This window comes from Engraulis encrasicolus, chromosome 7 (assembly GCF_034702125.1).
Source record: "Engraulis encrasicolus isolate BLACKSEA-1 chromosome 7, IST_EnEncr_1.0, whole genome shotgun sequence".
NCBI classification, from domain to species: domain Eukaryota; kingdom Metazoa; phylum Chordata; class Actinopteri; order Clupeiformes; family Engraulidae; genus Engraulis; species Engraulis encrasicolus.
Window position 1 is genome coordinate 50905955 of NC_085863.1, and position 26170 is coordinate 50932124.

Consider the following 26170-nt stretch of genomic DNA (forward strand, 5'->3'; position numbering starts at 1 on the left):
GAGAAGAAGAGAAGAGGAGGTGCGGAGGAGGAGAGGCGAGGAAGAGAAGAGGATGAGAAATGCCATATTCGTGCAGGAGGAAAAGAGGGGGGGAGAAGAAGAGAAAATGAGGAGGAGGAGGAAAAGAGGAGAGGAGGGGAGGAGAGGGGGAGAAGAAGGGAGGAACACAAGAAGAGGAGAAGAAGAAACATGGAGGAGAAGAAGAAGAGGAGAGGAGGGGAAGAGGAAGAGGAGAATCAAGGAGGAGAATGAACAGGATACGTCGAGGAGAGAAGATGGGGAGGAGAAGAGGAGAAGAAGAGAAGAAGGAAATAGGAGGAGGAGAGGATGGGAAGAGGTGAAGAAGAAGAAGGGAAGAGGAGCAGATGAAGAAGAGGAGAGGAGGAGAAAAGGATAGGAGAATAGCCAGAAGAGAGGATAAGAAGAGGAGAGGAGGGGAAAAGGAGAAGAGAATAAGAGGAAGAGAGGGGGAGAGGAGGAGGAAAAGAATAAGAAGGTGCATAATTCCTCTTTTCAGCTGAGCATGGCTGCATGAGAAGTTATAGCCCCCATAAAGCATTGCAAAAACACGGCTGGATTCATTTGAGCAAATCCCCCCCGAAATATACAACCCCAATTCCTTTATTTTATAATGAAAATAAAATGTTTTGCTTACTGCCAAGGTCTACACACAACCACTGTCACCCTGAGCCCTCTGGACGTGAAAATGGCTTAATTTATTCCTACAGTGGAAAAGACGAAAACTTTTCATTTGTGTTGCGTGCCGTTTTCGGAGGGGGCCTGATCCGTGCTATCAATTCGTCATTGAATAGTTTCTCCGTGACTTGTCTCGCTTTGCCTTTCCAGCTCCGGCTCGTTTGATTTCAGGCCTGTCGAACCCGTCTAAGCCCTGGAGGAGTCCAAATCCAGTGTGTGTGTGTGTGTGTGTGTGTGTGTGTGTGTGTGTGTGTGTGTGTGTGTGTGTGTGTGTGTGTGTGTGCATTCTTGCTATGTGTGTGTAGATTTGTGTTTGAGTGTAGATCTGTTTTTGTCTGTGTACTGAATGTATGTGTGTGTGCCTTTATTTATCTGTGTGTGTGTGTGTGTGTGTGTGTGTGTGTGTGTGTGTGTGTGTGTGTGTGTGTGTGTGTGTGTGTGTGTGTGTGTGTGTGTGTGTGTGTGTGTGTGTGTGTGTGTGTGTGTGTGTGTGTGTGTGTGCATATGCATATGCATATGTCCCTGTGTACTATGTATGTATGTATGTATGTATGTATGTATGTATGTATGTATGTATGTATGTATGTATGTATGTATGTATGTGTGTGTGTGTGTGTGTTTATGTGTAGCAGTGTCGGCATGCAAGCAAGCGGGCAGGTGCGTGGGGAAGCGAATGCAAGCAAAGAGCTAGGTCAAGGACCGTACTCACTTCTACCTGACTATAGATGAAGTAGGTGCCGTCCGCCAGCACCTCCAGCTCCCCCGAGTGCGAGTGCATCTTAAACACCTTGTGGTGCATGGAGATCATTTTCCAGTTTCTGAGTACGCCTTCTGAAAGATCTCAGTGTGAGAGAAGGGCAGTCACTCAACATCCGCCATAAGGAGGAGACAACACACAGACACGGACACACGGACAGACATACAGACAGACAGACAGACACACACACACACAGACAGGCACAGACAGACAGACGGACAGACACACAAACGGACGAGCACGGGTACAGGCAAATGGGCACAGACACGCGCAGAGACACGCACACACACTGAAAGGAGTACAAATCCAGACTCTCTCTCTCTCTCTCTCTCTCTCTCTCTCTCTCTCTCTCTCTCTCTCTCTCTATCTCTATCTCTATCTCTCTCTCTCTCTCTCTCACACACACACACACACACACACACACACACACACACACACACACACACACACACACACACACACACACACACACACACACACACACACGCACACACATCCTCACACTCACAAACAAGCACAAACAGAAACAGAGGCCCGCACACCAACCAAACAAAACACACACACACACACACACACAGCGCAGGGATACTAACAACAACTCATCACACAAAACACAAGACAAAAAAAAAACACCCACACACAGGACCAGCCCGCCCGGGCCTTAAAGATGATTAAAAACACTAGCTGTCACCGACTAGCGAGCTAACATGAAAGTTGCCCTGCTGATGAAATACACAATAACACACAATAACATTGGCAACGTGAGAAACGTTTTGAGTAACGCTGTCGGGCAGCACTGTCACAACAGAAGACAGAGTAATGGAGGAGAGTCAAGAGAAGCAAGAGAAGACCAAAGAGGGGGGGCCCTCCTCCTCCTCCTCCTCACTTGTTTTGATGAAAATCAAACAGGGACTTAGCGTTGTCTGTTAGAGGCTCTGACACTCTGTCAAGGCCTTGTCCTCCTTGTTGCCCAGCAGTGTCACTCAAAGACCTGTGTGTGTGTGTGTCTGTGTGTGTGTGTGTGTGTCTGTGTCTGTGTGTGTGTGTGTGTGTGTGTGTGTGTGTGTGTGTGTGTGTGTGTGTGTGTGTGTGTGTGTGTGTGTGTGTGTGTGTGTGATAGAGGGAAAGAAAAAGACAGAGAGAGAAACATAGAGTGTGTGTGTGTGTGTGTGTGTGTGTGTGTGTGTGTGTGTGTGTGTGTGTGTGTGTGTGTGTGTGTGTGTGTGTGTGTGTGTGTGTGTGTGTGTGTGTGTGTGTGTGTGTGTGTGTGTAGTATGTAGTATGTGTGCATGCATGTGCACATGAAATATGTATGTGCTGGTATGTATTATGGGAAAAGATGAAACTATTCCAGTGAGGTGAACTTAAAGAGGTTTCTAAAAGTTAACTCTTACCTTCTTTCACCTGTATGGTGGTCTCCTGACCCTGCAGATGCACCACAGCCGGCTGAGGAACACAAAGCAAACACCACCGTCATCAATGCAAGACAGCGCCACTTAGTGGCCACCTTTGTAAATATCATGCCAGGACAAATCAAGGACAAATGCACATTAAATTCATTTTACTGAGTATGCAAGCATAGTTGAGCAATAAAGCGGATTCTGATTCTGATTCTGATTCTGATTCTGATTAACCCTTTCATTTAGAGATTTTATTTTAAATCATAGACATGCTGTATGTAATAATGTAATTTCTGGAAACTCAAAACTGGAGGACATGGAGAAGATGTTTCATGTTTAAAAAGTGCAATTTTCCCAGTCATGATGAATACTTGATGAATTTGAATTTGATGGCAGTAGTTAATATTTGTGAATGGGCAGCATGAGTTCTGGAAAGAAACTGCTAGAAATATTACACAGTTCATGATTGGTGATGGAACTTTTTTCTCAGGTAACTTATGCATGTTATACTGTACCTGAAAGTCTCTCAGCCGAACCCTCTCACCACCCCCTGCAACCAAAGCAAAAAGACAAAATAAATTAATAATACTTAATTAAATCAACATTTTAATGACACAAAAGCAAATGGCTGTCAGTCACAGAGGTATGACTCAGGCTCATATTTGACATGCAGTGAAAAAGATCCCCCTGAGGGGAATATTGTGTTTGTGTAAGGCCTGGATGGGAAAGTAATGCAATGTGAGTAATGTAATGTGAGTCAGAATGCAGTGCCAACAAATGTATGAGTGAGTGAGTGAGTGAGTGAGTGAGTGAGTGAGTGAGTGAGTGAGTGAGTGAGTGAGTGAGTGAGTGAGTGAGTGAGTGAGTGAGTGAGTGAGTGAGTGAGTGTACGTGTGAGTGTACGAGTGAGTCATTCAGTATATGCGTGAGTGAATGTGAGTGAGTGAGTGAGTGAGTGAATGAGTGAGTGAGTCAGTTTGTCAGCGAGGGTGTTAGTGAATGAGAGTAGCCCTGGGAGGCCTGAGTGAGTGAGTGCTTGTTAGTGAATTAGAGTCCCTTGCAGGTACTGCATGTACCAGATACGTAGACCTTGAGGAGCAGGTGGTCTCAGAGTGTGTCCATGACTGTGTGTAGTGAATGAGAGTGGCCCTTGGAGGTATATACCTGACGGACCTTGCGGGCCAGGTGGCCCCTGGGGCCCGGGAGGCCCTACGGGGCCTGGGGGTCCGGGCGGGCCAGGGGCGTTGGTGCCTGGGATCCCCGGTATGCCAGGTATGCCTGCTGGGCCTGGGGGCCCAGGAGGGCCGGGAGCACCTGGGGGCCCTTTCTTGCCTTTTGGAGAGAGGGGGTTGGGGAAGGGAGAGGAGAAAGGAAAAAATAGAAAATGTAAATAAAAATAAATACGTTTTTATAGAGCGCTTTGAATGACATTCAAAGACACATCAAGATGAGAGGCCTTTTCTTGCCATTTGGAGAGAGGGGGGTTGGGGAGAAGATGGGAGAGGATAGGAGAGAGAAATAATGAGAGGATGATATTGTGGTAACCCAAGGAGCTGTGTTGCTGTTGTTTAGCCAGGCGGTCGCCAGCTAGTGCCTCAGTTCAATATTATTTCACTCTTGCAACAAGGTCAGGTGGGGCAGCTACAGCAAACCACTCGGGTGGAGAGGGGAGACGGGGTTGGAATAATGAGAGGAGACTAGGCTCTACAGAGTTTCAGTGATAGGACTGGCTTTACAGGTAGTAAAGCTTTACAGTAGAGCATTAGGAAGCCATTAAAGGTACCCTGTGCAGGAAATGGTCAAAAAAGGTACTGCAACTATGCTGCTCATTGAAACTGGGCTGCCTATTGCCAAATTTGATCTTAACATGAAAGTTTACTAAGTAATAAACAAATATATTCTAGTATGGTCCAAGTAGAGTCATTTTTGCAGCTAAAAATGGCTATTTTTGGAAATTCAAAATGGCGGACCATGGAGAAGATCCCCCTTTTCATGTATGAAAAGTCCAATTTTTCCAGTCATAATGAATACTTAGAATTTGATGGTGGTGGTCAGTATTCATGAAAAAGGTAACATTAGTGAATGGGCAGCATGAATTCTGGAAATAAACAACTAAAAATCTCACACAGTGTCCCTTTAAGATAACCACAAACTAATGTTAACAGTCATGGCCATCAATGTCTCTGAGGCTAAATACAGACAACAGAACTACAGAAACAAACTCATAACATGCATCCAACATAAACCAAAACATAAAGCACATGACAGCCAAGGAATTGTCTTGGAAACTATCGCAAACCAATTCCACTTGACTTGGAAGAAGGATGTCTTTTAGCGCTTCGGTCTGTGGCGCTCACGGCAGAATCAAGACAAGCTGGGCTACTTCTCAACGACTAGACCCAGCGATGACCGGAACACTCAGCATATTTTCTTTATTACGTTTTTTCAACGTTTGTGCACCAAAATAAAAGAAATCTAAAAAATAAGCTGAGTGCTCCGTTCATCCCTGGGTCTAGTCGGCGAGACATCGGCCAGCTTGTCTCAATTCCACTTGACCTGAAATGAAACAGCAGACGATTCCAAACCAGCCTGGATTACATGTACTATGCAAATGGCCACCACCAAAACAAAAGGGCCGCACAAATGTGGGGAAATGGTTACTTTTTTGTTTGTTTACCCAAGAAGACACAGCGTTATAAATGTGCTGTTACCAGAATGGCAATGACCATGTCGTAGTGCAGCGGTTCCCAACCACGGGTATATGTACCACTAGGGGTACACGAGCAGACTACATGGGGTACTTGGAAAAAGTCTAATGATAACAAATGTATGGGATACTGTCACATTGGGATGGAGGAAGAGACATGGAGTATGGGTTGGTGGGTACTCGTGGCATGATAAAAAGGCTGGTGGGAGTACACAAGACAGAAAAAGGTTGGGCAACACTGTCGTAGTGCATTGATAAAGGCCCTGTGTTAAGTCATAGTAGTGTAGGACTTTGGTAGTTCACTTTTCAATGACTATGACAGTGTTCCACTGGTGGAACGGCATGCATTATGGGGCTACAAAAAAATTGTTTTTTGTGTCATGTGGTGATGGTACCTTTTTTTCTTTCCTTTCTCTTCACGTTGCCACCGTTCCGTTCTAAAGAGAAAGAGACAAAGAGGAGGGAGAGAGAAAGAGAGAGAGATTGTTATGAGTTTCAAGTTTGCTGTAATGTCATGACGTCTCTGAACAGCTCATCGTTGTACAATTAGAACAGTGTAGCTGAAATTACTGTTATAACAGGCACACACACGTACACGCACACGCACATGCACACCCGCGTGCGCACACACTCACACACATACAAACACAGATATACCAACACACACACACACACACACACACACACACACACACACACACACACACACACACACACACACACACACACACACACACACACACACACACACAATGTAGCTGAAATTAGTCTTAATCATGTGAACACACACACACACATTGACCCACTCCCTCCCTCCCACACACACACGCACACGCACACGCACACACATACACACACACACACGCACACACTTTGGAAATTAACAACGTAGATAGGCCGAAGTTTGTGATGGCTCCTGTCCAGTGCTTGAGGACGGTTTAACGATAACATCTTACGATATACGGCCGTTGGCCAGCCAGCGCGTCGGGTTGTTTTTTTATGCCTCGCAGATAAACAAACAGATTTTCATCAGTGGGCCTGTTTAACGAGGGAGGAGAGGAGAGCTCGGTTTTGGAAATCTGGTACATGTTAGATGAGGAACAAACGACAGATACCCCCCCACACATCCCCTCCGCCCCCCCTCCACTCCACCCCCTTCTGAAGAGCAGAGAGAGGTGCTAGCGCTGGTACTATTACTGGTACTGGTGGACGAGCGCCAGTCTGTTAGCAATTAGCATTTAGAGACTGTGGAATTTTACTGAATTAAAATCTAAAATGGCCTCACAGGGGTAGGTAGATAGGACTCACGAGGCGCACAGGGCCGGCACACAGGAACTCCAGGGGGGGTGGAGGAGGCGGTGGGCGTGAGAGTGTCTGCGTATGTACACGTCTGTGAGTGTGTGTGTGTGTGTGTGTGTGTGTGTGTGTGTGTGTGTGTGTGTGTGTGTGTGTGTGTCATGTGTGTGTGTGTGTGTGTGTGTGTGTGTGTGTGTGTGTGTGTGTGTTTCTGTGTGTGAGTTCATGTGTGTGTTTGTGTGTGTGCGTGCGAGCACGCTTATGTCTTTGTGTTTGTGTGAATGAGCGTATGTGTGTGTTTGTGGTAGGAGGGAGGAGAGACAAAAGGCGAAAGTGTGGGGGAAGCCTGGAAAGATCTGACTGATAATGATTTGCCAGGTATTTTAATATTGTGTGCCAAGCACATGCTGAGCTCTTAAAAAAAGATGAAGGAGGGGGAAACGGGGGAGGGGGGGAGAAAAGACTCTGACTGCTCAGAAGAAAAGACTCACAAATGAAACATTTCCCAGAGCAATCTACGACTTTTCCCTCAGATTAGAATCCAGAAAAATGTGGATCTCTCTCTTAGCCCTTGTACAACAAGGAGCATTGAACGGATTCCCTTGTGGTTTTGAGGCTTAGTCAGAAAGCATTTTGTCTAAAAAAGAATAAAGAAACAAAAGGGAAAGACAAGACAGACAGACACGAAGAAAAGAAACAAGTTTGACCGCTATGACGCCATTGAGCATCTTCCATCCAGACACACATATCCATTCTCACAACTTCAGTAATAATAAAGAAAACACACAGCCCCACAAAAAGGCCGCAAGTTACCCAACAACATGCTTGCCTACTTCGGCTCAACACCTCATCAAGCGCACCGCGAATGGGTGTTAGTGGGCACTGCTTTGGTCAACAACTGCTGATGTGCAGCAAGCATCGGAGTGACACACATAAGCAGACAACGCCTCCCTCGGGGATAAAAGGTAAACCATTTTCAAAAGACGCTCCAAACACTGCTGCCAACCCAGGGCTGCTGGAAAGGGCTCGCCGCAGACCCACAGATGCCAGTCAGCGAGACAACAAACGCATTATTCCTCAAGTGCCCCTCTACCATCGTCATCACCATCACCACCACCACCACCACTCACCACCAGCACCAGCACCACCACCACTACCACCCATCCCATCCCACCACCCACAGTTGCCAGTCAGCGACACAACAAAAGCACTTTCTAGAGTGCACCAACCACCGCCCATGCCCATGTTTCCACATACCCGCAGTATAAGTCACAGCGAGACACAACCCTTCCTAATTGTGCCTAATTGTGCCATTCATTCCCTACGCCTGTCAGCATATAGCCACTGTGCACTTTGTATTTGCTTGTGATGTTGGCTTGATTATGTCCTCTTTTGAAAGTCGCTTTGGTTAAAAAGCGTCTGCCAAATGCAATGTAATGTAATGTAATAATGTAATGTATAAGTCACAGGAAAAGGCACAAACCTTCCTCGTTGCCACTTCCATCCCCATCCCCAGACCAATAGCGCACCTTTTCGTTGTAACTTGTGCCCCCTCCCCAACCCCCCATACACCCATGCAATCCCCCCACTCCCACCCCTGACATCCACAATATTGACTCTCTACCCCTGTTCAAATCCAGACTGAAGACTCATGTGTTTCAGTTAGCGTATTCATTATGATTTCTTAACTATTTTGTTTTCTCTTGTTTTTACATTCTCTGAGCTTTAAACATGTCTGGTTTTTACTATTGCTTATGGGTCATTTTATGGGTCATTTCTACATTTCAGGTAAAGCAAAAACAAAAAAATCTTTTAAACAAATAACCTAGATGTTTCCATGGTATACTCAAACTAATTTCTAAGCTTAATCTTCTTATCATTATTGTTATATATTATTATTATCATCAACATATCAGCACACAGCTCAGCAAGACCCAAACCTTGTTCATTGTGCACTCTCTCCCCTGCCCACCCTTCCTTCCACAGACCCACAAGGCAAAGTGAAAAAGACACAAATCTGGCTGCTCTTGCTGTTCAACCCAGCACCCCCTCCCATCACCAACAGACCCACAGTGTAAGTCATAGCCAAACACAAACCTTCCTTGTGAGTCGTGCCACCTACCCACTCCTCCACACCCACTCTCATCACCAACAGACGTCGCAAATCGTAAATCGACCAGGAGTCGCTAGGCAGCAGTCGGGCAATTCAAATGAATAGGCAGCGGAAGCGTTGCCCAACCACGAAAAACGGGCAATAACGTGAATGCACCACGTAGTTTGTAGTTATTTCCCCCTTTTTTTCGTGAAAACTTCACGAAATGATAGAGATACGGTTGAACAGACCCACAGTGCCAGTCAACAAGACACAAACCTTCCCCCTCATGCCCGGCCACACCCAACAAACTCCACATCCTCCACTCCATGCCAACAAGACAAAGTCCCTACCCCAGTCCCAGTTCCACCCTCCCCACCCCAAGTCAACAAGCCCCAATCCAGTCGGGCCCCACCCCAATCCCAGCTCCACCCCCCACCACCACCACCCCTGCCCATCATCCATGTGTTCGTTTGACTGGCTGCTGTTTTGCTTGTTTTCGCCTCTATGAGACGTCTTCATCTCTGACCCGACCCGTCTTAATTAAAGTCGCTGAGTGCCTGTGTCTGCGCACTACAAAAACGTCAGTCACTGACTCGTGCCGTGCACTTCTCACGCAATATCTCTTTTTCTCAAAACAGGCAGAGATCAAAAAGTGAGACGAACAATTTGCGCACCAAAAAAAAAAAAAAACAGCCCAAAAAAAAGCAACACAAAAAAGACACTCGCTTCAATTCTGTATTTGTTCCAGATGCCGTTCATTTGCTGCGCGCTCAGTGCCGTTTCTTTGATGTGAAAGTAAACACGGGTTGCATGGAGTCCAGGGGATTCAGAACAGAGGAAGGGAAGAGATGAGGCATCGTTGGACAGGCAGGAGACAGGCCACGACCAGGATATCAGAGATGGAGGGAGAGACAGAGGCAAGGAAGAGACGCAGGAGACAGAAAAGGAGACAGGATTTACAACGAGGAGATGGAAGGAAACACAGAGGAAGGGAAGAGAGATGAAGCATCAGTGGAGAGGCAGGAGAGAGGAGACAAGGAGGACATCGGAGACAGAGAGGAAGGGAAGAGATGCATTGTTTGACAGGCAGGAGACAGGACACAAGGAGGATATCAGAGATGGAGGGAGAGACAGAGACATGATGCATCAGTTTAGAGGTAGGAGAGAAAAGACGAGGAGCATATCAGAGACAGAGAGGCAAAGAAGAGATGCAGTAGACTGGAGATGAGAAGAGATGGAAGAGAGAATGGAAAAAAAGAGATATGAGGCGTCATCAGTGGACAGACAGGAGAGGGGAGAAGAGGAGGATATCAAGGAGAGACAGAGAGGAAGGGAGGAGATGCAAGAGGAGACAGAGGAAGGGAAGAGAAGAGGCAAGACTTGCAGAAAACAGGATATGACGAGGCAGATATCCGAGACAGAGGACATCAGAGACAAGAGGAAGGGAAGAGATGAAGCATCGTTGGACACGCAGGGGCAGGGGAGGAGATGAGAGGGAGGGAGACGAAGGAAAGAGACGCGCCGTTTGACAGGAAGGAGACAGGACATAGAAAGGATATCAGAGAGTCCGAGATGCAGGAGAGGGGACATGAGCCGATCAAAGATGGGAGAAGATGCGGGATCAGCACAGAGGAAGGCAATAGCATAAGTGCACAGCCAGGAGACAGGAGAGGAGATGGGGAGGATATGGGACAGACAGAGGAAGAGACAATAACAATAGGCAAGCAGGAGAAAGAAGGAGAGGAAAGAAGAGTGGAGAGGAGATGGGGAAATGAGAACGACAGAGAGAAAGAGAGAACTTGAAGACACCAAACGGGTAGACAGAATAATCAGACGAAAGTAGACAGACAGAGACACAGGCAGATGGGAGATCCAAGAGGATGAAGGGAAAGAGCCAAGCAGATGTGAGAGACTGGAAGAGAAGGAAGGGCAGACAGGAGACATGGAGAGATGGAAATACTGGAGGAGGAGGAGACGGCAGTGACAGAGGGAGAGGGTAGATACTGTAGAGCAGGTGTCACCAACGTGGTGACCGCGGGCGCCAGGTAGCCCTCCAGGAGCTTCTGAGGTGCCCACAAAGGATGTTAATACTACCAGACTACCAGATTTTAGTCACAGTTAATGCTTTTCTTGATTTAAATACGAGATTATTTATTCTTTATAACCTATAAGCAAATTATCATTCAATAATAGTGTGATTTGAGAATGATACCAAGACATCAGTAGAGGATTTTGAACAAAAGTAGCCCTCAGTAGCCCTCGAGTAGCCCTTGGTAGCCCTCAGACCCAGAAAGGATGGGGACCCCTGCTGTAGAGAGACAGGAAGAGATAGAGAAGGCTGGAGGAGAGAGAAGAGACGGATTGAGATTAGAAAAGCAAAGGGAAATGGGAGACACCAGAGGCAGATAGAGTTAAACAGAGGGGAGACACATCAAGAGAGAAAGGGGTGTCACAGGAGGGGAGGGGAAAGACAGGAAGACATGGAGGAAGAGGCTGTAAGGACAGACAGCGGGAGGGACAGTTGGAGAGACAAAGGGTGAGTTGGATGTGAGAGACAGACACAGAGAGAGGTGGGAGATAGGGAGACTGGATAGAGAGAAAGGAGGAGACTGTGAGGACTGGATGAATTTCGAGAGACCGACAGATGGATGTGGAGGGTGGTGGTAGAGAACAGAGGGAGAGGTCGGAGAGAAGTGGGAGAGGGTGACAGGAGAGACAAAGAGGCAGATGGAGGGAGAGGCAGACAGAAAAAGAATGGAGAGATGAAGAAAGGCAAAGGGAGAGACTGGAGGAAGAGACTAAGGTGGGCATGGAGGGATAGAGCAGAGGGAGGAGAGATGGGCCAGAAGAAGGGAAATATGAGCACCTCTCCCATTCAGCCCGTCACACCCTAATTACTATTTACTTCCTACTATCTAACAAAATAATTACTATCTTACGTCCCGAACATGGCAAAGACACTGGCAAGATAAACAACACACATGCACACGCATGTACAGCAGGCGCACAGACAATATTCTACAAGATGGCCAGACACACACACTTCAATGACACCCACACAAAACAACCAGCATCCGCACAGACAAACACAGACACAAATAATTACATTGGGTGGAAATATGGTCGCGCATTTGTTTTCAACGGCGGAGATTACAGTATGGGAGCTGCCCTAAGGCAGCAAACCACTAGATGGATATGCACATGCTTACATACTGTACAGCCAGACTCAGGTCTGGTCGGCTTTCTGGGTATGGCCCTGGACGAAAAGTTACACAGTAAATGTTTCCATGTTAATTCAACATTTAGAGAGTAAGCCCAACACTATGGCTATTAAATTCAACTCTCTAAGTGTTGACTTAACACTGTGCCATCTACTGTGTATAGTGAATGTGCAAGCATTTTGTACTGAGACTATGTGTCCCAACTATGTCTTTGTCTACTAGTCTACTGTACTATGTCTCCCTGGCCGCCTGGAGTTTTTCTTTGGGTGGTATCAGAATCAGTTTGTGCAGGCCTGGGCCATTAGCAACCACAACTGCCTGTACATGGCAACCACACAGTAACTACTCCAATTCCATCTTAACCTTAAGTCTTTTTTGCAAGTCAGTCTTCATTTGTTTAACACTGTGCACGTCCTGCGTACAGTTTACGCATCATCAGTTCTAATGGCCCGTTTATCGAATCGGAGAGTTCCGTTGGCAAGATTTGCAGTCATCAGACCTTCTGATTTCAGTGACTCTCAAAAACAGAAGTAAGTGAGCAACTTAGAGGTTAGGTCTGGATGTCTGCTTGTGTTTGCGTGTGAAGGGTTGACCATGATTCCCGCTCGCTTCCTCACCGCGGCCCGTCACCCTGTTTGCTGATGGATTGACGGAGGGTAAACACTTGTCCGATGCAGTTACCATGACATGCCCAGTGCACCCTGACAGGAGGCAGATTTATGCGTGGGAAACACCCTGTGTTCTGGCCTTGGCCTCCACCCTCCCTCCCTGCCTCCCTCCCTCCCTCCCTCTCATCCTCCCTCCCTCCCTCTCATCCTCCCTCCTCTCTGTTTGCCTACTGTTGATGCGAAAATCAGGAACGTATCAGCACAAGAAAGAAAGAAAAGGGACCAGACCAGAAAACCTCGGCAGCCCTGCGCAGGAATGCCACTTTCCGACCACCAACGCTTGGTTCCTGCACCAGTTTTTAAAAAAAGAACCCACACGCACACTAACACGCTCACTATCGCAGAGGGGCCTCTCTCCTCTCCTCTGCTCTCAGCTCCTCTGACCACGGAGTGGAAGGGTGGCAGATGTTGGGTGGTGGTGGTGGGGCCAATGTTATAAGGAACATGCTCATGTGGTTGGCGTGTGGAAGCGTGTTTGGTTTGACATCCACTTATGGTATGGGAGGTTCATGGCTTACAGAGCCCATGAGGGAGCGTAGTGTGAGCGCAGTCAAAGGCCTTACATATGTACGTAAGGAGGCTCCATACGTGTAATAGATCTAAGGCAGTGTTGACCATTAAATAGCGTAATAAAGTAATTACTAGGTAGAGGCTAACATCTTATTTTAACCGGTCACCTTTACAGTGCATTTGCCTCATTACTGTAGGTACAGTGGAATAACATGTACACTCTCAGAACGAAAGGTACAGAATTCGTCGCTGTGGCAGTACCTTCAAGGGGAGTACCATTACGTTGCTTGATTGGTACCCCAAAAAAGAGGTGCGTTCAGTATCTTGCAATGTCGACCAATGTGCATCTGTCACCTCTTTTTTGAGGTACCACCCAAGCGACCCAATGGTACTCCCCTTAAGGGTACAGCCACAGCGACGAGTTCTTTACCTTCATTTCTGAGAGTGTGATAGCATATACCATTGTTGTACACAATATGTTCGCTACGTTTACATGGTTTTTATTCTGAATGAATAGATCGGAATTAAATTGTTTGGAATTAAAATTGTTTTCCGTTGAGTTCACATGAAGCACTTCATTTAATTTTTAAATAAACATCTGGGGATCAGAAAGAATTTTGATTGGACAGGGGATGCACACGCTGGATCTGGGTAGTTGCCTCTTGCGTCATCTCATAGCAATGAGTATGTGTGGAACAACCGGAGAGTATACATACACGATACAGGAATACAGTTAGAATACATTTATTCGGAACTACCAATGAGATAAACCACCTAATTTATACAGAATAAAGTTTCATTTTAACTTTAATTCCGAATTGGGAAGTGTTTACATGATATTTTCTAAGTGGAACTAATTTTTATTCAAAATTAAACTGAGCTAATTTGAAATTTAACCGCCGATGTAATTATACTCTAACATGAAGTGTTTTTATATTAACAAAGCGTTTCCACTGTACCAAATGAGGTAAGTACACCGTATCAGTGACCCCTTTAGTAGACTAATACGTTGAAACATTCTCTGTATAGAGTTTAATTACAAGCAACTGGACTTCATAGAGCTTAAAAGACATTTTTTTTGGTTCCTAAGCTATTAAAGGAACAGTTTCTGGTTCACGTAAGAAGTCCAGTTGCTAACAGCTCTTTACAAGTCTTTGAATAACATGACCTGGGTGAATGAGAATCTTCAAAGAACAATTGACTTACATGGTTGTACTCCTCACACATACTTTGTATGGTGAACGGGTAAATATTTGAGAATGCAACTAGTCCATGACATACTGTATGCATATACAGTGGGCCTAACAGACCAAAGGCTCCAGGATTCTCATGATTATACTGTAGTAACACTGAGGCACAACACCCAACAGAAGACGTGGTGTGTATGCACATGGTTAAAGCGAGAAAGATTGCACGCACACGCACACGCACCCGCACCCGCACACACACACACATGCACCCAAACACTGCTTGTATATTTTTAGTTTCTCATTTAGACACACACACACACACACACGCACACACACACGCACTCACACGCACACACACACACACACACACGCACACACACACGCACTCACACGCACACCAAAGAGAACAGACACTGCGCACATGTTCAAGCAAATTCACACGCCACGCAACCGTGCATGCAGGCTCTCTGTGGGAAAATGCATGTAGCTATACTGTACACATGCACAACAGTACTCTGACACACAACCATACGCACGCACACATACACACACACACTCACACACACTTGGTGTCTCGTTCATTAGTCAGCTGTGGTGCTAGCAGGTGTCACCACTTAAACATGACCTCAGCTCAAGTGTCTCTCGGCTTTAATGAACAATAAATAGTCATCAGCGAAGACATGGACAGACAGACAGACACATGGGCAGATGCAAACAACAAAAGACTGTCACAATCCTATCTTGTCCTCTCTCTCCCCTGCTTATCGCTCTCATCCTATCTCACTCATTCCCTCCCCTCTTTTTCTTCTTTTTCTTCTTATTCTGCTCTCTCTCTGTCTTTCTATCACTCTTTCTTTTTATATTAGGTCTGTTTGTGTGTATGCACATACACATGTACAGAAAGGCCTCCACACATGTAAGCACAGTTGGATAGACACACGCACACACACGCACGTGCACATACACATACACAAGTACAGCAAGGCCTACACAGATATACATGCATGGCAGAGCAGACGCGCGGACACACACACACACACACACACACACACACACACGCACGCACGCACGCACACGCACACACACACACACACACACACACACGCACACACACACGCACACACACACACACACTCATATGCACAGAGTCCTCAGTTCAGTGCTTCAGCCCCTTGAGATTTCACTTCAGAGAAGAGTCCCCCAGTTGGTTCTGTAAACAGATTGTGACTTGGGGGGGGGAGTGGAGGGATGCAGAGAGGAGGGGAGGAGGAGGGGAGTAGGAGAAAAAAAGAGAAGTGGTAAAACGCTTTAATGAATGGAACAAATTAGCATCAAAGGAGAGCCAACATTGGAACCACATTTTCACAACACGTACTGCAAAAACACATCTGCCGGCCCGCGAGACGCGCAGCGAAAAAGGCGAACGGCATACTTAAGGCAAAGTGCAGCGACATAAAAGAGAGCTGATTATTTTAGAGAAAGATCCTGTGCCAGCTCAGGGTGAGCCACGGGACGAGGCTGAGCCGTGTGTGTGTGTGTGTGTGTGTGTGTGTGTGTGTGTGTGTGTGTGTGTGTGTGTGTGTGTGTGTGTGTGTGCGTGTGCGTGTGCTTGTCTGTCTGTGCATGTGTGTTAGTGAGTGTGTGTGTTTGCGCATGCACACAGTACTGTACTATATGTGTTAACGCGTGTGTCTGTGTTTGCGTGTGTCCGTGCGTGTGTGCATGCATATGTACACACGTATGACTGTGTTGAGGTATGCAGGCATGCAAACATGTGCGTCGGCCCTCTGTTCCACCTCTCCTTTCTTGTTCTCTGTTCCACCTCTCCTTTCTTGTTCTCTGTTCCAGCTCTCCTTTCTTGTTCTCTGTTCCTTTCTTGTTCTCTGTTCCACCTCTCCTTTCTTGTTCTCTGTTCCTTTCTTGTTCTCTGTTCCACCTCTCCTTTCTTGTTCTCTCTTCCACCTCTCCTTTCTTGTTCTCTGTTCCAGCTCTCCTTTCTTGTTCTCTCTTCCACCTCTCCTTTCTTGTTCTCTGTTCCACCTCTCCTTTCTTGTTCTCTGTTCCACCTCTCCTTTCTTGTTCTCTGTTCCTTTCTTGTTCTTCCTCTTTTTCCATCCCTCCTTCCATCTCTCTTTGTTTTTGTTTCAAGTGAGCCCATGACCCTATCCTTCGTATAGGAGAACGTAGAATGTATGCAGAATGTAGGAGATCCATTGTTGTCTGCATCCGGCCAAATGAAATGACAGCAAAAGTAAACAAGAAATAGCTTCAAAAATCTCAAGGACTGCAGTGGAATAGAGTGGAGAATGGCCAAGTCTTTCCGAAGAGCTTTGGGCTGCGTTCCCGTTCAAATTTGTGTTTGACGCACATAAAAACCAAAGCTGTGCCGCTCCCCCTGTAATGTACTTAATGTTATGCGCAACTAAGCAAACATTTCCCTTGGCCCCTCTAACACTAACTGCAGCACAGAGTCAAGTCCACTCGCCAATCAAACATCACATCAATCACACGCACGTGTGCACACTAAATGCTCGCCATTCCGGCAGCCTCAGAGGTCCATTTCCTGACACCCGCTATGTACACACAACTGTAACAAAAGATGATGAGTAGTCCTGACCCATATTGGGGAGAATAAACAAAAATAAACTTAATCTGTTAAGGCAGGGATGTCTTGACCCGGGGGCCAAATCTGGCCCGCAGAGTCATTTCATTTGGCCCGCGAGATCATTTCAAATGTGTATTACAGTTGGCCCACATACACCCTAAATGTACAGTGTTAGAGGTACTGCAACTATGCTGCTCATTAAAACTTGGCTGCCTATTGCCAAATTTGATCTTTGCATGAAAGTTTACTTAGTAATGAACAAATATTTCCTAGTATGGTCCAAGTAGAGTAATTTTTGCAGCTAAAAATGGCTATTTTTGGAAATTCAAAATGGCGGACCATGGAGAAGATCCCCCTTTTCATGTATGAAAAGTGCAATTTTTCCAGTTATAATGAATACTTAGAATTTGATGGTGGTGGTAAGTGTTCATGAAAAAGGTAACATTAGTGAATCGGCAGCATGAATTCTGGAAATAAACAACTAAAAATCTCACACAGTGTACCTTTAAGACTTAAACAGTAAAATGTGTGTGTCACAGGACTTGGAGTGAGCCCAGGCCAGTGAAACAGCTCACACTCATATGCAACAGAATATGTGCAAGCACAATAATGGGTAATTTAGATATGAGTATTAAGTGTATGTGTGCACAATTTTTGTTTGTTTTTTCTTTAATACATATTGAGTTTGGCTCCAGATTTTGATTTTGGCCCACGGTCAATTTGAGTTTGACACTCTTGCGTCAAGGGATAGGCCTTGTTACTGTATGAATTTGCTGTGACCAGGCCCAGAATGACAATGACCAAATCATAATGTATTAGTAAAGATTCTGTGTAATGGCATAGTAGTGTAATACTATGGTAGGCTAGTAAACTCTACAGTAGCAAGGAAGTGCCAAAAACGCTAAATTCGTTGAGCGAGTAACTAGTAGCGACGTGTATAAACCTAGCTTTATACCTACGGTTCCTTGTTCATTCAGGTTCCCTCCTTGAGTGTGAAAACCCAAATTTTATACTATTTTGTGGGTACTGACAGTTAGTCACAACATTAACTCCTACAATACATTAGCATTAACCAAGTCTTAATCTGTTACTTCTTAATCTGTTACTTAATCTGTTACTTCTTAATCTGTTACCTCTTAGCACAGAACCTTATTGTCACCAAAATGGTAATGACCAAGTCTGAATCAGTTACTTTAAGCATCATCTCTGCAATGTTGTTATGATGTAGTTGAGTGTTTACAGCTAAAAGTGAAAAGGCCTGTCCACAGGTCCATCTGCAGTAAGAGGCTCTTGGTAATGGCATACCAATGTTGTTAAGATGTAGTTGAGTCTTTTCAGAAGAGCATCTGCACAAAGACACTACAAGATCCGACTCCAGCTAAGGGGTGATAAATTGTGACTTCCTGTTTGCTGTCTTAGCATCCACAGCTGTATACAACAGGACCGACTGGTGGCAAGCGGGGACGAAACATCAACCACTATAAAGCTCTTCAAAACAAACACTTGGTGGTAAACACAAAACAAGCTAGACAAACAGTAAAAAAAAACGTGTTTTCTCTGAGGCACAGCACTCTGCCCCAGGCATGGATGAAACACTGTTTTCAGAGGAGGGGTGCACCACCATGCAATGTCTGCAGTCATGCCCATCTCAGTGTAACATCTGCAGTGTAACACCTTTTAATAGTAGCAGAAAAACTGTCCCTCCTGTCCTCCCCAAAAATACATCCAGGACCCAGAGTGGCTGGTTTTCCAGCATTTCCCTCGGGAGAACAGGAGACATATGGCGGACACTAATCTTGCACATCAGTGCAGTTCAACTGCCACCCATCCATATTCATCAATTTCAACATCAAGCTGCACCATTTTCCCATTTGACCCTGAACACCTTAATTTGTTAACACATGGCCCTTGTTATTGTTTTTTTGTTTGTTAACGGAATAGCAATGACCAAGTCGTTATGCGCATTACTAAAGTTCTATGAAATGTCATAGTAACTTAGTACTATCGCAGAAGTTTTTTTCAACAACTATTAGTCAGGGCCGCTGACAGCTTTGGCTGGGCCCGGGACAAAGACAAATGAAAGGGCCCTAATCTCAATGCACACAATGGAAGGAGGATCCAATTCTGGGCCCCCCCTCTCCCTGGGCCCAGGACTTCTGTCCCCTTTGTCCCCCCCTGTCGGCTTCCCTGATTACAGTGTTCCACTGGAGGAACGGTGCACATTCTTGAGGCTACACAAACCACGTTAAACCTGCATACACTCACACACATTATTTCTTACCGCAGTTCCATGACATGACAGTCTTGGAGGTGAATTTGGGATACTCATTTTTACGCGTGTATGTATAATGTGTAACAAAGTGTATGTGACGTGTAAGATGATTGAACGGCGAATCTCCAAAGGTTAAAAAAACAGGTGAAATATGTTGTAAATCACACATCAGGTTGCTGTTAGCCAGCTGGGGCTACAGTCAGGGCCGCTGACAGCTTTGGCTGGGCCAAGAAGAAAAGTCATGCGAAAGGGCCCCCTCCGCAATACAATGCAAATGAGAACCAAATTCTGGGCCCCCACTCTCCCTAGGACCTGGGACAACTGACCCCTTTGTCTCCCTGTGTCGGCTTTCTGGGCTATGGTATACTGTAGTGTAGTAGACAGATCCTATTCATCACAGCCGAATATGTTTCACACGAGCGAGGGCTATCCATCCATCAGGTGGCTGGCGGCAGGCCCACCAACGGGGGAACAAACGGATCCGTTGTCCCAGGTCCAGGGGCCCAGAGTTGGGTCCTCATTACATTGTATGCATTGAAAAGGGGGGGGGGGGGCTTTCAGATGACTTTCTCCTGGGCCCAGCAAAAGCTGTCGGTGGCCGGGGCTGGCAGTATTAGGGCTGGAGTTATGGGCTGGATAAAATAAAAGCTGGGCTTTATATTAAAGAACAGGGCCCTGGATGCCATGGCCTGACTGATTTACTGGACTGTATGCAATTCCTTGCTTTGATTTAGAGACTCCTCTATCTCTGTTCTGCTACATTTCTGCCTGATTCAATGTTAAAAGTCTGCGGAACACCTGCTAGTGTGTGTGTGTGTGTGTGTGTGTGTGTGTGTGTGTGTGTGTGTGTGTGTGTGTGTGTGTGTGTGTGTGTGTGTGTGTGTGTGTGTGTGTGTGTGTGTGTGTGTGTGTGTGTGAGAGAGAGAGCGACATAGAGACATAGCGATAGAGAGAGAGAGAGAGAGAGAGATAGAGAGAGAGAGAGAGAGAGAGAGAGACAGACAGAGTGAGATAGACATAGAGTGAGAGAGAGAGAGAGAGACAGAGACAGGAACAGAGTGTTTATCTAAGTGTGTGCGTGAGTGTGAGAGAATGTGGGTGTGTGGATGTATGTCTGCACGCATGGCTGTGTATGTGTATGTACGTTAGTCTGTGTGTACGCAAAAATTCTCTGATGGTGTATGTGATGTGTATACAATTCTGTGATCACATACGTCAGAGTGTGTATGTGTCTGTGATGTATCTAGACATATTCTGTCATACAGCTGACCCAGACATCTTTTATGAGCACTGCTAACAATTACGGGGAGGGATCTGAATCTTTTTTTCACGGCTAACACTGAGCGTATGGTTAAAGCCATAAATTCATTTCAGATAAAACAGAATCTCAGTGCTGACTAACAAGCAGCACAAAGCCCCAGAGCCTGACGCAGGTTCCCAGGCAGGCATGCTCTCGACTCTGTCCCTAGCTGCTGCTCCTTCTCTTCTCCACATCTTAAGCTACGTTCACAAACATTGTTACTAGTTACTCGCTAAGCGAATTAAGTCAATAGAAAGTCTATGTGTTACAGAGAAGCGAGTAAGCAAGGAGAGTACAAGCCATGCGTTGTGGGTGGACATTTTAAAAACATTTTAACTTTGAGCGAGGCGAGTAAGCAAGTAACCAATTGGAAGGTAGAGTTCGGATAACTGACAGTACTTCTTGCTTTTGCATTGGCAGCTAAACTAGGGGTGGGCAATATATCAATATTTAAGATATATCGAGAAGGAGAAACATCTTGAAGTAGATTTTGGCATATCGAATTTATCGAGATAAGTGATAAACTTTTTAAATTCTGAGATTGCCAGAAGCAAATTATCTTCCTCCGCGCTGCTCTCGCACCAGAGCGCGCTTCTGCCTTCCGTCTGTGGCTCGGTTACCATAGCATAATAGAAATACCAGAAGAGAATGCTCCGATTCCACTATGCGATTAGTCAAATTTCTGACTACACAGCCGCAGCCTAGACAGGTTTGTCTCAAAGCTTATACAGTGCCCTCCATAATTATTGGCACCCCTGGTTGAGATGTGTTAAAAGCCTTAAAATAAATTCAGTGTTTATTGCAGAAGAATACTGTCACACTGAAAATTGTAGGAAAATGTAGCCTTCAACTCAAATGAATTGTAAGAAAATAAAAAAATCCCTGACTAAAAAATAATTATTTTTCATTAAATCACCTGTTCCACAATTATTGGCACCCTTAACAATTCCCAGGAAATAAATATAATTGAAGCATTTCTGTCATTTCTACAGTAGTTTACAAAGTTTACCAGAGTATGTAGGAACATTTAATTAGTAATTCATCACTTCCTGTTTCCCTGGGGTATAAATATGACGTGACACCGAGGCCATTTCTCTTATCCACTCTTAAACATGGGAAAGACAAAGGAACACAGCATACAAGTGAGGCAGATGTGCGTCGACCTTCACAGGTCAGGCAGAGGCTACAAGAAGATTGCCACTCAACTGCAGCTGCCCATATCCACTGTGAGAGGAATAATTAAGAAGTTCAAAACAACTGGAACAGTGGTAAACAAGCCTGGACGAGGACCCAAGTTTATTTTGCCACCACGCACAGTGAGGAGGATGGTAAGAGAAATCAAAAGATCTCCAAAGCTCACTGTTACAGAATTACAACAAATGGTAGCATCCTGGGGTCACAAAGTCTCCAAATCAACCATCAGGCGCTGTCTACACGCCAACAAGTTGTTTGGGAGGCATGCACGGAGAAAACCTTTCCTCACTCACAATCATAAACGCAAGCGTATGGAGTTCGCCAAGCGGTATTGGGGCTTCAACTGGGACCGTGTGCTTTGGTCAGATGAGACCAAGATTGAGCTTTTTGGCAACAAACACTCTAAGTGGGTTTGGCGTACCACGAAAGATGCGCATGCTGAAAAGCACCTCATACCCACTGTGAAGTATGGGGGTGGGTCAGTGATGCTGTGGGGCTGTTTCGCTTCCAAAGGCCCTGGGAACCTTGTTAGGGTGCATGGCATCATAAATGCTTTGAAATACCAGGACATTTTAAATCAAAATCTGTTGCCCTCTGCCCGAAAGCTGAAGCTGGGTCGTCACTGGGTCTTTCAGCAAGACAATGACCCTAAACATATGGCCAAATCTACACAGAAATGGTTCACCAGACACAAAATCAAGCTCCTCCCATGGCCATCTCAGTCCCCTGACCTCAACCCCATTGAGAACCTGTGGGGTGAGCTGAAGAGGAGAGTACAGAGGAAAGGACCCAGGTCTCTGGATGATTTAGAGAGATTCTGCAAAGAGGAATGGCTGAAGATCCCTCTTTCTGTCTTTTCCCATCTTGTGAAACATTATAGGAGAAGATTAGGTGCTGTTTTGTTGGCAAAAGGGGGTTGTACAAAATATTAACACCAGGGGTGCTAATAATTGTGACACACATTATTTGATGTCAAATAATTATTTCTGTACGTGGGATTTTTTCCCCACTGAATAAATGCACTTGTATTGAAGGTTGGATTTTTCTCTTTTTTTCCATTAAGGTCCCATATTATTTAGAAAATAAATAAAATAATTGGAAGCTAAAAAACACATCTCAACCAGGGGTGCCAATAATTATGGAGGGCACTGTATATAAATGCCAGTGTGTAGTTTTTTTGCCTCTTTAAGGGGGAATTGAAAATTTTGAGATATATATCGTATAGAGATATAGACAAAATATATCGAGATGTTTTTTAGATGCGTCCCAGCATCTCTATAAGAGGGTCTGTCTGTCCGTCCGTCCGTCCGTCCGTCCGCCTTCAATTGTGTCTGAAACGCATTCCTTCAATTGTTCCTTCCTGTGGCCACAAGGCGGCAGACTTGCCATTTTGGACCGGAGCGAATGCGTGCAAGCATAGCCTTTCTATACTAAACCGGATGCTAACGTTGGCGAAAAGTAGCCTAGCCACAGGCTAACTGACAAACGTGAGGCCAACAACTCAGCCGATCGTGATGTACGCCACAAATAGACCAATCGACCTCATATTTAGACACTACAATGTTGATTTCTGCCTTCGATTTTCATCAGTTAAGAAATCTAGCGTCGGATTAACACATTATTAAGGTAGTAAAGCGAGTTGCCGCCATGTTTGTTTTCCAGAATCACCCGGGTAGAGAGCTCACGTGCAGCATTCTGGGTAATTGAGTTTCAATTCACCTAAAGGGTGAACCCATAAGCGCATGATTCACACAAACGGTTTTATTTATTTATTTATTATTTGTCGATGTTTAGATTCTTTCCCACATGCACATAATGCTGAAATGGTGTGATACTAAAGGTTGTTAGGCCTAATAAATGTCTGGTAATTTGTAATGTAGCCTACTTCATCTAGGCTATGTGAAATTTCAAATCATAGCCTATGGTTCTTTTCCAAATCCAAGAATGATGATAAGCTTATTATACCCTAAACTGCAAAAAATAAAGCCATGTCTCGCCATTTTACTGCCTTGCTGCCTGCCACAATATTTCGAGTGTCCATGATGACCAATAAACAAAAAGTACATCCTCGGGGGGCGTTGACAGAGGAGGCCAGGGGGGCGTTTGGGGGGGAAAATGGCATAGTTGGAACTGGCATAGAGGGACGCATCTGTTGTCCGCCTGTCGGCCTTGTTTTTGTCCATATCGCCCAGGCCTAAGCTAAACCCGCGAGAACGTTTAGCGAACGTTCCATAAGCGAGTGGCGAGTAGGCGAGTGAGCGAGAAGCGAGTAATGTGAATGTAGCTTTAGACACGCATAATGGCATACATGGTATGGTGCTGTGTTAATATGGCCTACCTGTCGAGCAGAGCTAATTGCCAAGCCATCACAACAGTGGTTCTTAACCCTAACCCCCAACCTGAATCCAGGTTGCCCGACACTGCCAATGACTATTTGTACATATCGACGGTTAGACCGCAAGAACAGAAAAACGTACATAGTTTACCAAAAGTAGGTTATGATTGGCCATCTCGACAAAGCAGCCCACCTGGACAGAACAACCACTCATCACGGAACCACACAGTTGGGCACTAACAGAGATCAACCACAGTCCACTATGAAAAACAGACGGTTTGGCTGGCTCATCGACTTCATTCTGTGTCGCAGACAAATTTGCCCCATGACACAGTTGTGTGTGTGTGTGTGTGTGTGTGTGTGTGTGTGTGTGTGTTTGTGTGCGTGCGTGTGTGTGTGTGCGTGCTTGTAGACAACAGTCTGTGAACTCATGAAAACAGGGCTTCATTGAGACACCTGCGCCATAAATTTCAAGGGTCTAGGTTTCAAGTTCGGCTCGAGGTCATTCCCTGGTCCCACCTCGTTTCTCTCTCTCTCTCTCTCTCTCTCTCTCTCTCTCTCTCTCTCTCTATCCCTCTCTTTTTCATAATCGCTTCCTGTCATCCTTCATTGCACTGTCCGATTAAAGGCTAAAACGTCCAAATAAATAAAATACAACAACTAGTACTGTGCACAACAGGGTGGTTTGCCCTCCCACGGTCCTGGCGTGTACTGCCGGTGTATTCGTCATAGTAAACCGCATCTCTTTAGGAGCGCCAATTGGACTCCAAGCCACCATGTCACCGTGGACACACACAAACAGACAGATAGACCAATGGCTATTTCCTCCTATTAGCTCACAGTTTTGCTTCTAAAAGATGTTTACTTTTGTAATGGTCCATGTCCATGTGTACCAATGTCACAGACGTGTCTGTTTTTAGCTATTGGCTAGTTGTACCGTCAGCGTTTCTAGGTGTTTGGTTGCTAGGCGTTTGGTTGCTAGGAGGTTCGATGCTAACCACTCACCTCCTGCTGAGTCGAGAGTTCCTGTCCCAAAGTTCCACAAAAAAACATGTAGACTTGCAGCCGTTGGTGGATGCGTGGCCATATCTCTCTTCATTTAAATCATGCATGGCTCATGCCAAGCAGTTGGCTTTTTTAGTGGCTGTATGATTGCAGGGAACATCATTCTTTTAAACGAAGCAGCAGTTGTGTCACGTCGCTGCTCCCAAACGTAGTCGTGCAGTAGGCCTTGGTACATTGGTGGAAATGCCCAGGGCACTTGGTGCCGAGTGCGCTCCAAACAAACCCCTGTCTGAGTGGGGATGTGGGAAAGGTTAATGGGGCATAGATGACTTCCACAGGAAGGACACTATGCTCACTGTGTGTGTGTGTGTGTGTGTGTGTGTGTGTGTGTGTGTGTGTGTGTGTGTGTGTGTGTGTGTGTGTGTGTGTGTGTGTGTGTGTGTGTGTGTGTGTGTGTGTGTGTGTGTGTGTGTGTGTGTATGTGGGGGGGGGGGGCAAATTGTGAGGAACATGGTTTTTGAGTACATGAGAACATCAACCCACTGCTTTTTAAAACACATCTTCCTGGTTTCATGTTGTGAAGCTCCCTGACAACAGCGCTAGAGGATGTTTGTAATGGTTCATGCTCCTGTGGTAATGCCTTAAATTACTTGTTTACGGCGCCATGTTTCGTTTGTAGGTGTACGCATACAAAGTGATGTACAAGGTTCAAAAAGACAAATAGACCAGGCATAATCATGGACTGCTCTGTAACTGGAATGGTACTGTTTTTCTCGGGGTGGAGTGGATTCACACGGACATTGCTGTGCATTTTTGATACAAAATATACAAATGAAACAAAGACATTACAACAGTGTCGCTGGTAGATCTGTTATAATGAATTGATAATATCAATGAAAGCGTAATTTAAAAAAAATTC

General features: G+C 45.5%; 1 protein-coding gene across 2 annotated transcripts in view; it reads right to left on the reverse strand.

The window, feature by feature from the left end:
* The window catches only part of eda (ectodysplasin A), a 110455-nt gene that overhangs the window by 3785 nt on the left and 80500 nt on the right, over positions 1 to 26170 (reverse strand). The window contains exons 3-7 of one of the 2 annotated variants that reach the window (XM_063203888.1): positions 5956 to 5997; positions 4018 to 4185; positions 3369 to 3403; positions 2848 to 2899; positions 1406 to 1527 (exon numbers count right to left, since the gene is read on the reverse strand). In XM_063203888.1, coding sequence (XP_063059958.1) covers positions 1406 to 1527; positions 2848 to 2899; positions 3369 to 3403; positions 4018 to 4185; positions 5956 to 5997 — 419 coding nt within the window. Of the gene's footprint in view, positions 1 to 1405; positions 1537 to 2847; positions 2900 to 3368; positions 3404 to 4017; positions 4186 to 5955; positions 5998 to 26170 lie in introns of both variants that reach the window. The other variant, XM_063203887.1, reaches the window with a different exon arrangement.